This window comes from Homalodisca vitripennis, chromosome 3, assembly GCF_021130785.1.
Source record: "Homalodisca vitripennis isolate AUS2020 chromosome 3, UT_GWSS_2.1, whole genome shotgun sequence".
NCBI classification, from domain to species: domain Eukaryota; kingdom Metazoa; phylum Arthropoda; class Insecta; order Hemiptera; family Cicadellidae; genus Homalodisca; species Homalodisca vitripennis.
Genome location: NC_060209.1, coordinates 163203310 through 163222398, shown reverse-complemented (window position 1 = coordinate 163222398; position 19089 = coordinate 163203310). Strand labels below are relative to the sequence as shown.

Sequence of the window (19089 nt, the reverse complement as noted above, 5' to 3'; positions counted from 1 at the left end):
AATTTCAATAAACATTGAATCACAAAAAGTACTTGCTCCGCCGGGAGTCGAACCCAGATCTCTCACTTGCCGGGTGAATGTGCTACCATTACACCACAGAGCGCTTACTTTTTCCGATTCAATTATTTTGTATTTGGCCGTATCTGTCACATATGCGTTTATTTTAATGATTATTTATATCAATTTGTTTATATTAATAATATATAATGATTATTTTATAAATCTTTTAGTAGATCAATCTGCAGCTCAATCATTTTAGTGGATTATGCAGCAGACTGAGGGTTGCTTCTCGGGAAATGTCGGGTTCTCGTTCATACCTTTGTATGAGGTTGACATACTGAATGCTTTTTCGAGGATGACCAGCAATGCGGTCAGAGCTAATAATATACCTGTCCACTTTCTGAAATATACGTTGCCAATCGCACTGTATAATATAGAAGGAATTTTCAGTTCTTCAAAAAATTCTTCTGTTTTTCCCGATGTTTGGAAATAGTTTGCCTGTTGAAGAAACCTTCTAACCCTCAAACTACTTCTGAACTATACCCAATAAGTATATTACCATGTCTCTCAAATAAGTAGTTTACCAACAGTTTTCTGCTTACCTCAGTAACTATAATATTTTGAAGAAATTCCAATCAGGATTCAGGTATATCACACGTACAGCTTTATCGAAAATCACTGATGATATCCAATTGGCAATGGATAAGAAGCTAGTGACCAGTTTAATACTTTTTGACGTTTTCAATGCCTTTGACTACATACCACCCGCTTTCTCCTCATCAAATTAAAGAAGTATGGGTTTTGGTTGTGTGAACTGGATGGAATCTTACCTCACTAGACGTCGGTAATGTGTGAAGGAAGGGGATAAAATGTGTGACTGGAAAACTGTTATGATGAGAGTTCCACAGGGCTTTGTCCTTAGATCCCTTCTATTCCCACTTTACATAAACGAGACTACTTCAGTCATAAATAAAACATTCAAATATTCATCTTTACGCCAATTATTTACAAACATACATTCAACGTTTAATTGATGAACTTGACACTTTTGCCTCACTACTCAACTTGGATATAGAAGCGATTCACTTTTAGACTAAACAACATGAACTGAAAGTGAATGATAATAAAACAAAGCTACAAAAATAGGTAACTCGGGACTTCAAATATTTATTAATCAAGCTCTTTAACAAACTCTCTGAAACATGAAGAGTGTTAGATTTGCAAACTTTTAAAACAAAAATTTCCACATGGCTTACCTCTCTAGCATTTTACTCAGTGAATAAATTTCTGAACTTAGAGGTAGATTATAATGATTATTAATTGTACATAGTATTTTATACTTAATTGTAATGTGTTGTAATTTATATTTATTGTTTTATGTCTGTCATTCTGTAAGGAAAATGACAATAAAATTTATTCTTATTCTGTATAATCATATTAACCTTGATATTGCACCAAAACTTTAACTTATAACTAAAACTTTTAACTGTTGTGAACTAAACTATCTTGGACTGACTATGGATGCAAGTCTAAAATGACTTACCATGTTACAATATGTAAAAAAGTATTTGCTGGCTTCCATAGTTTAAAGAAGTTTGCTTTTTATTTGCTATTCAATATTAAGATGATGCTGGTTAAAACATATTTGTGGAAGTAAACCACTGTTACGTTGTGATCAATCATTTGACTGTTGAGCAGTTGGACAGACAGCAGCATGCTTAGAATCACTGTATTATATTTATATTTAATCTTAGACATGGTGAACAAGTTTCACCATTTTTTCAGCACTCTTGAAACTTCAAAAACTATACAGTTTTATATTCTTTCTGTAGGATCCGGTCAGAAGGACCAAAAATTATGTTCGAAGGACCAATAAAATGTCTAATATTAAACTCACACTTCGATAACTGAGCAGATGGAGCCCATACGTTGATTTTCTAAGAATAACTATTAGTCGAATGGGGAAAAATAAAAATACGTAATAAGATCAAAGAACATAGTATTAGAAAAAAGGCACACAATTTAAATCAAGAATATAGTGTGTTAAAATGGTTTTCGTTTCTATTAAAAAATGTCCAAAATAATGTCCGAATTAGTTGAGGCTTTTAAATCTTGGTTGAGGAGAAAATTGTCTCTAATTACGAAGGACCATAAGAATGATGAAGCACTGTTACCTTGCACCGTCCATTGTCTGATACCTTGACACAAATGAAGTTGGGTTGATTGCAGTTCGACCTGGGTTGCTTCCAGGGAACGTTGCACTGTTGGAGTTCTTGTTGATGGATGAAGATTCCATATTCACTTGACACTGTCCTCGGTTCACTCAGGAACGCTGATGTTCCACAGGGACAAAGTTACTTTTGGCTCGTTAACAAGATAAAGTCCAGCAAGGGGGTGACGGCAATTATTACACTATGAAGTGGCAACACTTCTAATTGCCATAGAACGGCACAAAGGTTCACAAGAACAAGAAAATGGGAGCACGGCCCAAACTACGTTAATGCTGGTGTTAACGTACGACCGAGCAGTATGGAGTCTGTAGAAGAACTGCCTGAGATGCCTCGGAGGGCTTTTCTTGTCCGCGTCCTGGACGCCTGATTGGTCGACAGAAGTCACCTCATACCACTATAAATTGGAATGCAGGTGTGTGTGTGTACAAAGATACATGAAAATAGATTGCTTATAATTAAAATGGTATCAAACAATGGTGGGCAAAGAGCAAGTCTAAATAAAATACAATTTTGGTTATTAGTAAAAAACTATATTAATGTGTAAATTTGATTAATTATTATAAATAAATATGAAAACCTAACACTTTCCATTCTAAATTCAATTGTGAAAATAAAAACCTCCTATTTATCTGTCCGATCACTTCAATTTTATCTCTGATATTAGTAAACAACCTAAAAGAAGGGGAGCCACTTTACTATCAATTCCAATTATTCATAGATCAACATTTTATAATAGGTCGTTTACTGTTCAGGCTTGCCGCCTTTGGACCACTCTCTATGATGATATTAGAAGTATTGAGGAGCATGCATGCTTCAGGGCGAGGATCAGGGACTTGCTACTGAAAGGCATGTGGGAGAAAGGGTGCTGGTGCTTGGCGTGTGTGAGGTCAAACAGAATGTTAGAGTGCTTGAATAGGTTTTTGTTCTATTATTTTGTCTTTTACATTGTTAGCTTTTTTTATTCAAAACTATATTATTAAGTTCAGGACTTATTTTATATAAATTTAGCCATTTTGTTTACACGTTATTATAAAGTATATTTATGTTAAAATTTTACAGTGTATGTATTCAATTATTGTTAATTTCCTGTATGTATATAAGATTGAGTGGTAGAGATGGTTTGGCAACTGTCTTTAATGAAGGCATTTTTCGTTTTCATTACTTAGCAAGTTGCTGGTGTTCAAAATACTTGTTACAAGTTTTAGATCCATATTTTATGTATTGCTAGAATCATAACGCCTTTATGTTTAATCATATAACTATGGGAGATGTCTTATTAGTTTTTCAATATTTGTAGTGGTTATGCAGAAATAAATCTCAAAACATTTTAGTACTCCATCATTTAAATATTTGAAAAGTATACATTTCACATGAAAACTAAAAATTGTTTGAATTTGTATTAGTTACATATTTAAATGAGACACCTCCTATAATTCAATAACCAATAATAAGAGCATAAAAGTGTTTAAAGTTTAACATAATTCTTATTGGATAAACTTCAATGTCATTTTACTATAGACAACTCAAAAAATGCCTAATATAGTAGAAAGCAGCTTTCTTAAAAAACAGCTTTCTTAGAACATTTTGTTGGTTAGAAATATTTTACCTAAACTAATATAACAATCCAGGATAATTTTCAATAAATTAAATTCGTTCTTCAATCATGATTTTTATTTACAAACTTACAATATATAGTCTTACATTTTAGACAATATAATGTCAGTCATGCAATAACATGTTCAACAAAATTTCATTATAAAATAGTCACAGGAATGTAAAATACCCAATCTACCATCAGTGAGGATTTTGCTGTTATTCATTTCTATTCAACTATATTGTATCAATATTATATGTATTATGTGTTTTATAAATTATTCCTAATAAATTGTTTTTAAAATATGAGAATTAATTTAACTTTTGGCACCATACCATATTATGTTTTATTCGCTAAAAAATATATAGTATAGCCTAAATATTAAACGTGATTAGATTTTTATAGTATAAACACAGTATATATCTTATCAAAAAGTCGTTTACACATACTTTATTACAAACAATCTAAACCAAAAGTATTAACAATAATTTTGCAATATATCTTTAATCACAGCAACTGTCCATTGATGGTAAGTAAAAATATGCTTCACTTTGTATTCACTTAAAGTACTTTTTAAAATGTGTTTTTGAATTTTTGCTTCTGCTTTGTTAATAAGCTGATTCAATCAATTATGTGCATTCTAGTAATGAATTGTGTGATTAATGTCCCGTTATATGTTACAACGTAAGCAAAATACGTACAATATGGATTATACAATAAAAAATGTACTCAATAAATTCTATTGAAAATTTCAATCACGTACAACTATGTGAATTGCATTCTTCGGGAATTTTATTGTTCAGCACTCTGAAAGTGTTAAAATGTTTCTCAATAACTTCAAATGTAATAAGGATAATTGAAACATTTTTACTGTATTGTTGAAAACACTACTACAATGCTGTTATATGATAGTTTTTCCCTCAAATGCTTTCTAATTGACAGCCTAGCACTTTATACATCTCCGTGTTATTTATTTTTGTGACCACAACTTTGTGTTATAACTTAGGAACACAGTTGATCCTTCTGAAGCTGTTATACATCAGTATCTGTTACAATTATTATCTGAAGGCAGCAGTAAATGTAAACAATTATACTGTACTCTAATCTAAGTATGGAGTCCATTTTCATATAGTGTGCATACATTGCTTTATTTTTCATCCAATCTAGTCAAGGGACTAGATGAATGTATTTTTTCAGTAAATACTGTTATGTTTAATAAATACATAAAATTTAATATTGCATATAGTGAATTTTAAACCGCCATTAATAAAACCTGTTTGTAATTTACAAGTTTTTGAGTATTATATTCAGGATAAAGGATTTTTTACAATGTAACATATTTAAAAATTATTAATATAAAAGAATGAGTTTTAAAACAATTTGCAGATTTGGTAGACTATAACTCTAACACTTGTAACATTAGTCTTCATTATGTTTCAGCCACGCCAGGAACTTATTGTTGGCCGGCAGATCATGTGTGTTGGCCAGCTTGAGGCCGAGACGGGCTGCCAGGGGTACCAACTGTCTCGTGATATCCCGCAGTCCCCATTCAGCATTCTGTGTACGCAATGAACGGTCAAAGTTTACGTTGCTCTCCGGTGTAATGTTGCCGTCCACAGCAAAGGGCCCATACATGAACAAGTATCCATTTGGCTTTAGAAGATATGAAGCTCCCTCAAATAATCCTGAAACCAACAACATACATATGTAATATTTTATATGATTTTTGTAGTTTTTTTTTAAGAAATTTTTAACATCTCAAATTGAACATTCCAGAGCGTGTGTAGATTCATTTTAATTTCTAACGTGGCTGTTTCATAAGATCTATTTTTATTTACTGGTAATTTAACACAAATAATCCACAAGAAAGAAATAAACAAATAAATAAGAAGTAAAATTTTCAACATTCAATTTCAGACAATTTTAATAAAACAATTTGTGAACTATCCTTCTATTAGTTAAGCACTTAATGTAGGAAAAATTATATATAAATAATTTTACCATTGAACACATTGTGACATTTGTTAACTCATTCTGCATAATAATACCAAGTATGAGAAACATTATAACAATAAACGGCAGTTTTATTCTCAGTTTTCTAAAAACATGAAACAATGCCACAAGTAGGTCTATCAAGTTAATTTTCAAGTAATAAGTATGTCAACAAGTAATTTAAAAAAGTAAGAGGTACATTGTGTGGCTTATGGAAGTTTATAGTAATTAATTAAATATGTATTTACAAAGTTGCTATATTTACAAAGTTATAGTCTCAAAAAATGTCTATTTAAAAACATACTTTGCCATGCTCATTCCAAGGCAAGCTCTACTACACCTTGAGCAGATATACATGATACATATATACCACTAGCAGTCTTATTGAAATCTATAAAATTCTTTTTTTAGATATTTTATAATATTTCCCTAATATAGGTTTACATGTTTAATTTGACTTCCAGGTAAAATGGTAGAGCCTAAAGGTCTGGTCCGATCCCAACCAACAGATGCAATCAATGGTTAGATAGGTATTGAAAAACAAAACAAAATTTAAGGTCCAAATAGTGAACAAGTAAAATTAAAGCAAATCAAATTACTGAATATCTAATGTGCTGAATTTTCCTTTAATTTTAATACTATACAATGTAAATGCGTTACAAACTAAAAAGAACTTAGCAGCAAAATTTTGCCACATGGTACTTCTTGCACAGATTGCTGAAGGCCATATATTGCCGCATGGTCCTCAAAGGGTGAATATAATAACAAGATTTTATTTTACTGTTTCCAACTTTTTACAAAAATTATATATTAGTGGTATTATTGAACAAAGTCTTATTTGAAATAACACGATAATTATCTTATGATGTACACTATTATATAGACACATATAACATTATTAGGCAATAAGGTTTTCAAATTTATTATTATGAATCAATTGTATTTAGTTTCAACAACATTTCTTTCAGTGCTAATTTTGCTCTGCTCTCTCTTTTGGGATTACGATGTGTATGAAGTACTGTTCTGGAGATTGTAAGAAGTTTGTAACCAAAAGTAAATTAAGTTCGAGTGGTTTACTTCATAAATTTGACAACATTGATGCGAAATATTATTTACATCATATTCACTGAGGGATACACAATTTATATAATACTAACTAAATTGATATATCCTATTCATGAGCTTTTTCCTTGTGTTATACTCTTTCAAATGATCATATAACGATAGCAATGTTCGAAATCCAATTACCTATTTAGGAGGCTATATAATTTATTGGTCAATGGTCATATTAGTAAAATAACAACTTTATGTCCTTACTTGCTTCAATGTTTGGTGTACTTAATTAAACTTCTGTCCTATCCTTTTTTATTAAATATTTTTTAACAGAGTAGAGAATATGCAACCTAAATGTACTTAAATATGTTATATTTAAAATGTATATGTCTCTATTTCATCAACGAAATTACCAAGTTCAATCAATAGGTCACTTATACGCTTAGTAAAAGTTTGATATAATTATTGAAATAAATACCTTATAATACAAACTTTTAAGAAAGAAAATATTTGTATCTACTTTTAGTACAAACTTTATTTTACAAGACTATTGATCATTGATCATTTTAAATGCATTCTCAGGACATAAAATAAGTCATCATCAAGAGTTGATTGATTGACTGATCAGGTATTCAGTCTCCTTATTTGTATCAATGCTATGTACACTAGATTCAATACTGCTATATTACTTATCTTTTCCGAGCTAGAAGCAAACAGAAAACTAATTAACATGATTTCAGGAAAAAAAAAACATTTTTAGTGACTCCCGACTCCCCCCCCCCCCTTAACTTAGTATTATAACCTAAATTACAAAATCACCTGAAATTCAACGTACTACACAACTTACAAGTGCCTATCGTAAAGTATTTGAAATAAGACATACAGTAAAGATATGTTTACACTGGTATTAGGGATCATTGATAACATTTACATAAAACATTTACATTTACATTGATAACATATGTTGAATTAAAATTTGCTAACAAAACAAATCTTTGATTTTAAAATTAAAATACTAGCACACCAATTTACCTCCAATTCAATTGTCAAGCTTAACTGTCTAATAAATAACCAATATAAATATCCCCATAAATGTCCCAGAAATATCCATACATCAATGATATTTTTAAATTGTATGACATGAAGTGTTTGAAAGTGAAAAGGGCAGAAAAGTTTCCCCAAAAATTGATTTTTAATTGGAGTTAACATAATTGTGTAATAAATTGCATTAAAGTGTCCTCTAGCAATGTTTACAATAAAAACATTTTTAACAAAATAAATCTGAATAGTACATATTCTTACTTTTTTCTTTTCTGCTTGTTTGTGGTATAATATAAAATTATGATTGGCAATAATAATCCATAGTTTCCACAGAATTAATCTTTAGCTTAACTTGTGTATGTATACATTTTAAATATCACTGTTGATTTGTTTTAATTTCATGGAAAACTTTATTGTTTTTTTTTTAACAATGCAACAATAATATTGGAGCATTATTTAATATTTTTTGTACTTACCAATTCTTTTTGTGAAAAGCTCACAAGTGCTTGGAATATAAACATGACTGCTTAGTGTTTTTGTTCTGAGTATAAATTTATTCCAAAGGGTCCAAATCAATACGCTTGAATATATATTTTTTTACTGAGTAGCTTTGTTAGCTAGCTTTATTAGAAGTATGGTAGCTAAATGCCTTTACATTTTTTAAACTATGTTAAAATAAATTTGATACTTATTTAGAATTTAAGTGATGATATAGTTATACGATTTGTGTTCATATTTGTGTATAATTTATGATTAGCAAAGCTATTATTGTAAATAAAAATGTTTCATGCACAATTATTTTTGTTTTCATTTAGTGGAGCCGCCTAATTATGAAACCTTTGGTTTCGAAAGGCCTTATCCCAAAATAACAATAATATTGAAAAAGAGCTTTTATTAGTGACTACTGGTTTTAAATTATTTCTAACTGTTCCAATAGTCTGCAATAACATAAAAAGGGCTTATTGTCCAATCTAGATGTAATTTATATAAAAATAAAAGTAAAAGTATTGATGGTGTTCATAATTAATTTTTAAATATATACATTTATAAAAATGGAATACAATATAAATTGTATTCCTTTAAATACTAAGCTACAAAGAATTGAGTGATAAAACCAACTCCTCAAGGCCACAGAGAGCTTCTTGGCCTACCCCTGGAAAGGATTAGAGAAAGCACTCTCATTAATGTGACTTTTCGTTTAGAGATGTCACCACACACAATCACATCTTGGGTAATCAATAGTAAATATCCGTATCGACTTTCTGTATTTATATCAAACAACAATTGCAGTGTGGAAGCATTGAAGTGAAAAAAAGAATCATTTCCTCTGATGTGAGCATTTGATGTATCAGCTTATCCAGTGATTATACTGCCTGCTAAACGAATATCAGATTTTATGAAACCTATCTTGGTCAAAAACCAGCAAAATGAATGAAAAAACTGAATTTAAGGATGATATAGGAGACTGTAAGCAGCTTACCTGTGGCGGAAGGTTTTATCAAATGGGAAGATTGAAATGAACAATATCTCTAAAAACATTCTTGGCAGAGGTTCCTTCCGCCTTATATCAGGATCACTCTCACCGTACACTTGGAAATCTACTTCTCAAATATAAATGCTGTTCACCACAGAAGAACCAGCCTATTGCTATATACTGGTCTGCTCTCTTTTGGAGATAGCTTTCGAGTGTGAATGACAAATGACAATCTAGAGTAACCCTCAGGTACTGTGGGTGCTCCTTGTGTGTAAGGAGAGCACAGTCAGAGTAGAGGTTACATTTAAAGTTACTTATTTTGTTTTAAGACAGAAGAAACTTCTATCTAAAAGAAGTTGGGTTTTAGCTTCTGAAGTAGTTTCTGATGGTAGCACAGCCAGATGTAAAGGGTGAATTCCACCTTACGTTCTCCATGTTGTGACATAATAGCAATGTCATTGACATACTATGAACTTTCTGCGGATTGCATTACAGGAATGTCACCAACATAAATACTAAACAGAATTTTCTCTGAATTTAGCTGTAATGAAACCGTTAAGTCAGAAGTTTTATTATTTTTAAACACATTTTTTGTCATTAACAATGTCATACTTACATAAAATGTATACAACATTGTAGATCTATTCTAATAATAAAATATAACTATGTTAAAAATATTCAGATTTACTTAATTCTTAAAACATTAAAATACCTTATATACATTAAAAACCACCTATATATGAAAATTAAGATTTTATAATTAATTTAAGATAATTACTTTTTTATGGTTTTGTTTCATATCATAAACAGTTTTTTTTCCTGATCAGATTCAGATTCAGATTCTTTATTGGCTATTAAGTAACACAAATTACAATAAGCTTCGTCAAGTTAATACAGCCAAGTCATAATATTACAACAATAAATTGTATATTAAAAATTACAACAACATTCAAATTATTAGATCATTAAAATCACAGTTAAAATATTCTTCAGTGGTATAAAAGCATTTTCTTCTTAACTAACTACATATCACACTTCAAATTCGATTCGATTCCCTCTACTTTCCTTCTGACTGAACACGCAACACACAATACAAAACAAACGAAGTTACATAACCACAAATGAATGTCCACCATAATTCCTTTATAGATTTTGGACTGCCATAGTTTTAGTAAGATGTGTGCTCTACCAATTACATAACTAATAGTATGTGTGAAGAAGTTGGAGCTCTCTACAGTTATGTGAGTACTTCTCAAATTACCAATGTTATCAAAATAAATTTAAAACAAGCTTTCAATCAATAAAATTAATAACAGTTAGGTAGCAGACAACCACAAAACCTGTTTCAAATGCTCAGTGGATAATGATAATAGAATTGTATAGTAGAGATTTGGCACAATAAAACAATTATTACTAATTACAGTACAACTTATAGAGTTACCTTTTGTGCAGACCCATGGTGAAATATGCACCATGTTAATGCTGAGGACATAGTCCAGAGAGTTTGAGGAAAGGGAGCCATTCAACCAAGTGTCCGCAGGTTGAGTTACGTCCAAGACAGCTGCATCTTTTAAGTTGGGCAGTTGCAAGTGTGCTCTGAATATAAAGTGTGATAAATCAATTAATGAGAGAAAAATGTTTTATAAAAAGAAAAAAGAAACATGGTTACGTATTTTTATCTGTATTTTGCATTTAAATTATTTTACCTATCGATTTTATACAACTTTAAAATACTTACTGTGAACATTTACTATGACTTGAACTGTGTAGTGATTCTCTAGATTCATATATTAAATTTTAGCAACTAGTGGAACCTATGCCATTTTCTGATTATCTCTTTAATGGGTATAAAATTTCTACAATATGTATACCTTAAAAATTTGATAGAAGTGTAATGGAATTTTTAATTATCGTTCGAACTAGCAACATTTTACAAAATCATTGTTATGCAAATAAATTTTTAGTTTTTGATCAATTCTTTTCTAGGTTTATAAAAAATAACAATTTTACACCTATTGTGCTTTTAATTTTTTTTTAACAAAAATGAACTGCATCTTTATGCAATTTCTTGTTAATTCTATCCTAAATATTGTAAACAGTGTAATGTTTAGAAACAATACAAGTGCTGCTTTAAATCTTAATAATAAGTAAATTATATAAAGCTTATAAAAGATGTAATATCTTTTTGAGACTAATAAATTTAGAATCTGTTATATATCGTGGATCTTTAAATTTTTTTACATGGATCTACTTTGAATATTATAAAACTTACAAACAACAAAAGGTCACATTCACAATCATCACAATTCTTTTTTTCTAAAAATGGTTTCTTTTATAATCATTATATACTATAACATACCCTGATTACAACAATCTAATTCTATGGTGTTTGGGTTTGATGTTTTATGTATCCTATAAAGGCATTGGTAAACCTCTACAAGAAAACCAAAATGAGTCTGATATTTGGCGAGTTTTTTTTACTGTCGCTTATATGGTTAACAATATGACAAGATAACATGGGAAGGGTTAATTTATTGTGAATGTTGAGTTTAGCTACAGTTCATCTTCCTCTTAGTGCAACGTCTGGAATCTGACGCTTTCACAGACTTGATTCCAGGAAACTGGAATCATGTTCGTGTGAAGAGAAAAAAAGTCGGAGTTGAAGAAGCTCAAAACAAAGTCTTCACATCGTTTTGACATCAGACACCTACACTCAAAAATATAGACTAATCTAGGTGAATAGGTATTCTCATTGTCTCAACTGAGTGCATATCTGATGATACAATGAGAATACATATTCACCTCGATTACACTATATTTTTTTATTTTGTAGTATAGGTGTCTCTGATGTCAAAACAACGTGAAGAGTTTGTTTTGAGCTTCTTTGTCGCTTTCGAGCTTTTTTTTCTTTTCAGATAAACATGAATCCAGATTCCAGGAGTCAAGTCTTTGACAGCATTAGATGGTGCACTAAGAGGACGGTGACCTGGGAGTTAAAATCAACATTCAAAGAAAAGGTGTATTATAGACTGACTATAAATGACTACACGAATTGTGTCTTGATAGGGTTATATTCAATGAGACTGACCTCCACACAGTAAGGCTAGTACCACAGTCAATATGTTAAAAGTGAATTATCCCTCAGATTAGAATTAAAAATTCACTAAAAAATTGAATATAGAAATAAAAAACAAATCCAATTAATAAGAGTCGGGCTTAATCGTTCACATGCATTTGGTAAATATGAAAATTATGGAGAAGTTGATTTCAAAGTTGCATATTATAAATTAACAGCCTTACATATATGAATAAACAATAACAAAGAAAAAAGTATTTGCAAATCAACTATTTTCATGGTAACTAGAGATTTTTATCTAATCTAATGCATGGTACCTGAATGCATTAATGCTCTCAATGAGCTTGGGTTCAAACTCAGTGGGCTGATAGATGACGTGAGGGAATTCGGGGGCAAAGTGCGCAGCATGTTGTCCTGTGCCGGCTCCCACCTCCACCAGACTGAGTGTACTTCCCTCTCCTTGTCTACCTTTGACATACTTCTTCAGGCATTCAAGAATGTGAGGTTTGTTGCGTTCTGCAGCCGGATAAATTACAGCACCAGGAGGCCTGAAATATTTTTCTCATTTAAAACAAACTGGAACTTGGTTCAGTTTCTTTATTTATTACAGAGACAGTTGATATTCATATCATATTGTTTTAGTCAGTCTTCAACAATTGGTTACCAAGATGTTCAATATCTGACCTTGAGACTTCTTATAGTCACATTAGTGAACATATTAAGTTGGTGCATTCAGTTTTAGTTGTTATTTTATAGTTATAGCTCTTAAGACACCTTCATGAAGATCAGGAACAAGAAAACTTGTTTTATCATGAAACAAGGATTGTAGGCATTTAAATTAAATGGAAAAAACAGCTGAAGATAAGGATATGAAGTTTTTAAAGAACATAATATATAAAATATCATTGAAGTGAATGCAATATTTTATACATAATATACTGGTACATTGTTTTTTGGAAAGGGAATAATACTAAACTGTTTATTTATAATTTAAATGGACATTCCATTTTATACAAAACAATTGTGACAAACTAAACAACAAACGGTGTATTCTGATGCATTACAAAAACATTGATTATTCTCTATTTGAGGTACATATTGGATACGAATAACTCTATGGGGAGACTAATCAGCTAGAAATCTTCATCGTATCCTGGTGCTGCAGAAGCAGGCTCTGTGAATAATGGCAGGTCTGGAACCCAAGAATCCTGTTGAGAGACTTTTAAGTCTTTTGAGATTCTGACAGTGGTATCCAACTACACTATAGAAATGATCACTCATGCTTCAAAAGGAAGGTTACCAAACTTCACAGCCACAACATACAACATGCAAACAATCTCTCTCTGCCAGCAGATAAAAGAACTTAATACACCACGAAACCACTCTTCATTGGGGAAACACAATGCCAGAGAATCTCAAGATGTGTGACTAAAAATCTCAAAAAAAGACTGACCAGTCTGTTGATAAGTTTATAGGCTCGATTGTTTTTCTAGTTCTGCTAACATTGTTTTTAAGCTGATCATAAGACTTCATTTTAATGTTTTCATTGTTTTACCTTACAATTTTCACTTCTTTACATTTGTATGGTTTTAAAATTGTTAACCTAACTTTATATTACATTAATTTTATTATATACATTGACGCTGTAACCACTCTTGTCGAATGTGCAAATAAATATATTATAGATTGATGGAATTAAGGGGATATTCAGCCCTCAGTAAAACTTTTAAGTTGGAGTGCCATTTTTATTCAACAAAATGTAACAATTTAACTGAACATGTAAAAATCTAAGCAAATCTCGGGTTAACTTTCTCTAAAGTTTGTTCCTTTGCCATGGATAATAACAGCAAATGCTAATCAGACTGGGAACTGCGAGCTTTGCAACACAAACTCCAGCTCCTTTGATTATTTGATTTGTATTTTAGGGTGTGGGTCTCCTTTATGCTTAATTTTCATTTTAAATCGTTCTACAGTTGCCTAATATATTTACTTACTATTTAGGTAGCTTATAGTTAGATTGCTTAACTGTCGTATCAATTTAAACTTTTCATTGAAACGTCACAAACCACATGTTTGACATCTTGACAACAATGTAGGTAATATTTTTCATCTGCCTTCCAATGTTTTAAACTTGATGTCAACACAAACTAAAAAACTGCATATTTGTGAGGTCTTCAAATCCAAATTTCTTTATTGCATGAACATTAAGTACAGTAATATAGTCATGCACATAATATAATAATAATAAATTATAGTTAGGTGGTAGCTGTGTTAAGGAACTCCTCTAGACTGTACAATGGTTTCTTGACGAGGAAGTTTTGAAGTGATTTCTTCAGTGCTTTATCTGTTAATGTTTGAAGCTCTTCTGACAGTTGATTAAGGAATGGTCTTCTCGCACAGAATGGTTTTTTTTTTCCGAAGAGGTCAGTTACAACAAACAGTATGCCAGAACTTGATTCTCAACATTAGCTCACTGTTGTTACCCTTAGATAAAACTATAACAACTAATTGGCCCCAATCAAGACAAAACATAAAACCTATCCAAAAATGGTTTGACTTTAACACCCCCTTCAATCTTGGGCTCATTTTTTTCTTTCACCACTCCATACATGGATGTATATTGGTGGCATGGTTTAGGTTTGGTTTTATTGAACTTCTTTGTCCTTGTATAGAGATTTGTCTTTTTATATGTTTAGGATAAGATCCTTACTCCCAGTTTTATTTGAGTTGAAGGTCTCCCTCCTAATTTGATTTTGGCAAACATTTTACTTCAAAAAACACACATACAAGCATGCATGGACAAAATTATATCGGTTATAATTTTCTCAGTTATCAATATGTTTTAATTTTAATCATCATATAATTGTTTATCAATTTAGAAATGTATGGACAAAACCAAATAATTCTTATCATACTCTAAATTAAGAATATAGATATCCTCATTTATCAATAACATTTTGATTACAAATCAAATACAGGTTTAAACTTACTTCAAAACTGACATGACAGTTTCACGAAGGCTTCACACTCCTTAGTCTAGTTATGTAAAGGCCCCAAAATAACCTGAAAGATTCTAATATTAATAAATGCTACATGCAAGCTGTTTTTTCACAAGACAAATTTATTTTAAATAATCTCATTGTTATAAAAATATTTTATAATAGAAATAGTTTTAATGGAAAGTACTGATTGTTAAATTCTAATTGCAAATTACATTTAGCTCCCTCTTCTTAATTTAGAGAAGTAGTCCTTTGAGGTGCTATTATATGATTCAGTTGTTGATAAGCTTCAAAGAATTGTGTAGTATACACCGTCAAACATATGAATCAATTTTGATAAAAATTTTACATTTGATCGTTAGTTCATATTTTAAATTAATTCTATTAATTATCATTATTACCTACTGTTGTATACACATTCAACACACAGTCCTCTATATTAACATCCTCATTCTTATGTCACACCTATTTTCAGAGCTATATCGGTCTTACAGGTTATGTACGGAAAAAACAAATCTATGGATAGTCATACTTCAAAAACGTAACAAATGGCTCATATTTTTATCTTACAATTCATCAGTATTAAATTAAAGTTTAGTTTAAATTAACTTACATATTTGTTACTTATAATATTATTTTAATAATAATTAATCTATGAATTTAAAATTCTCAATTCATTAAGCTATATTGTAATGTAAATTTACTACTTTCATTATTACCTACTGTTGTGCTAATTATTATTCAACCTTCTTTCTTTATGAAAGATGGTCGATATTTATAGTAATCTTTATATTACAATTAATAACAAATTAATTAGTTTAAACTAATGTTAATGATTCTGTATTTTAAATATCGTTTAAATTTAAATTATATAATTAATTAAAATTTATATTATTAGTTAGTTGGGATTACCATTAATTTTTAGTTTGATTTTAATTAGAATTAATGTTTTAACTTTTAAAGATTAAGAAATTAAATTTATGTATAAATTCAATTAATATTAATTTAAATATGTAATATTTAATACAAATCAAATCTACAAGAATCAAAAATCAAGAATCTTTTTCAAAGTACATTACAATAATTTGTTAACACAAAAATACATCACAAAAGTAAATAAAAGTACAATGAATAGGTGTCTCTGAGCTAATAGCTGAGTTGAGGTTGCCATCACTAATTAATTAAAGGCAGATGGGCCTGGCAGCTCCTCTTCCAGAGTAAAATATATACAATTAGAATAATGAATAAACCATACCAATATTTAAAACAAAGCACACAGAATTAAGTTGTATTTCATAATAAGAAGCAATACATTACATTACCACAATAAATAAAAAAATTAATTAAGTGACTACATAAATTCACACACACTACATATATATATTATATGTTAGTTTGCTTATTTAAACGCATATGTGATATGTGACAGATACGGCCAAATACAAAATAATTGAATCGGAAAAAGTAAGCACTCTGTGGTGTAATGGTAGCACATTCACCCGGCAAGTGAGAGATCCGGGTTCGACTCCCGGCGGAGCAAGTACTTTTTGTGATTCAATGTTTATTGAAATTAAATCTATATATATATATAAATTTATATAAAGTTTCCTAGGACACTGGGACAATCTTCACGACTCCTAACATCCTGACGATTCTTTTTACAATCATCTGCAACTAATCGGCCACAGAGTATATAACTGCAATGTGGGGCGGTTTGTTCAAGTAACGCTTCTGGGAGCAGTGCTGCATTTGGAAGGTAGAGGATAACCGCTAAACTACGTAGCAGTAATGGTCAGGTGGCATTGACGGGGGGAGGGGGGGGTTCAGTTAACTACTCTAAATAAAACTTGATTCAATTCTACATCATCGTTTTAAATTTATCCAAAGCAAAAACATGTTTGGAAATAAATTCAAAATTAAAATCATGTGTTTCGTTATTGACTTATGGTGGCAAGAACTACGACGTACATGTCTTATTTATATCACAAGCAGTCACGTTTATCCTTGACAATAAATAAGGTAAGTAAATGGTATAATTATATTTATTATATTTTAAATTATATATTTTTTATTGTAAATTATATTAATATCATATCTTAATTAATTATATTATATTCATATCTAAGATTGAAAACTAGCCAAACCATATTGTTCTTTAAAATATCTATTATGTTATTTTGTCTGACATTATGCTATCAGTCTTTTGGATGGTCATGAATATTGATGATTCCATTTAATTCGATAAACATCATCTGATTGTACTGGTGACCGCTTATTATACTGCAACCTTATTGTAAATAACATGATACCAAATATAGTTAGGTTTACAGTTTATAACAATTTAATACACATTTAGGGTATATACAAATTAATGTGTTTTTCATCACAAAACCACGTTTCTTGTACTATTTTTAGTTTTTGCGCTAAAACTAACTTATTTACCAAGACTCGTACAAAACTATACACTTTCTGAAACAAGACTAAATTTTTGACCTTTAGGCTGTCTTTGAATTTGAAATTTATATACTGAACTATATTTTCCAGGCACACCCCTCCCCCTTTTTTACATGCAAATAGGTAGTAAAAACCTTTCCCCACTCGTAAAAATAAAAATATTTACCCTAGTTACTTATTATCATTGAATAAAACTGTTGGTATTTATTTACAATACCGTGACCATGAAAAATGGACTTTTTTCATGGGTTGGGCATTTATAGCCAAGTATTATTATCACAGGTGCATATAAACTGGGGGGAAAGTATATCATTGTATTATATTGATGCCTTTCGGCCATTATTGCATTAAGGATGGAAAATAACCGACAAAATTTTGTCGAACAACACTTGGAGGGTTAAGGATCAGGGGCATCACGTGATCTGGGATTCGACTTTTGCAAGCTCGAGTTAATTTTTTTTCTAAAAGAGCAAGCAGTGCGCAGCACTGCGCAGCGGACAGGCATCGTTGACAGGATTAACGTCATCATTTCAGTAAAATTGCCAGAGGTACTGTCAAAAACAGAGTTTTCAGAGGATTTCAAAAAATCGTAACTCCTTTGATTTTCGTTGCCGACGAATTTTTTCTTCACTATTGTTTTCAGGAAAAATTGTAGTTTTCAGGAAAAAAAAATTAACATACCTTTCCATGGTCACGATTTTGTAAATTGATACCAAACTGTTCATTGTAAACAAAATATCAAATACAGGTAGGTTTGCAATAAAACAAAATTGTTTACAGTAAAATAGTTTGTAAAATTGGAAAAACTCCAAGGGCAGTCGGAGGGTTAAAAAGGTCCAAATCACCTGACACTACATTATAAAATTATCTCCACTGGAGTTAATGTTATAGGGATCCCTTCTCCTACTAGAAGTTGGGAGGACCTCCAACACTAGGCAGTATCAAAAAACCTAACCTCGCTAACCTAAAGGAATTACAAGGCCCCACAAACTAATTTAAATTGAACCGATTAGGTTATCTTCAATTTGTATTTCGTATAAAACAAATAAAATTAGCTGATCTAACCTTTTAAAATAAACAATCCTTTATCAAACGCTAGCGCAAGTTATCATAAGCAACATTGACAACTAACACCTGCTACATAGTAGAAACTTTTTTCTGGTTTGTCGTTATGA

General features: G+C 30.5%; 2 protein-coding genes across 4 annotated transcripts in view; one reads left to right on the top strand and one right to left on the bottom strand.

The window, feature by feature from the left end:
• The window catches only part of LOC124357727 (LHFPL tetraspan subfamily member 2 protein-like), a 27256-nt gene extending 18550 nt beyond the window's left edge, over positions 1–8706 (top strand). For both annotated transcript variants that reach the window (XM_046809735.1, XM_046809736.1), the window contains exon 7: positions 5266–8706. The gene's annotated coding sequence lies outside the window, so the exon portion shown is untranslated. The remainder of the gene's footprint in view (positions 1–5265) is intronic.
• LOC124357726 (methyltransferase-like 26) lies at positions 3885–19089 on the bottom strand. Of its 2 annotated transcripts, none has more exons than XM_046809733.1 (5): positions 18980–19089; positions 15452–15524; positions 12779–13009; positions 10827–10981; positions 3885–5510 (listed from the first exon to the last, which is right to left on the bottom strand). In XM_046809733.1, exons 2-5 carry the CDS (start codon positions 15463–15465, stop codon positions 5245–5247), a joined length of 666 nt encoding a protein of 221 aa, XP_046665689.1. In that variant the 5' UTR covers positions 15466–15524; positions 18980–19089; the 3' UTR covers positions 3885–5244. The 2 variants fall into 2 exon arrangements, with proteins under 2 accessions (XP_046665689.1, XP_046665690.1); XM_046809734.1 differs by lacking the exon at positions 18980–19089 and adding an exon at positions 15862–15880.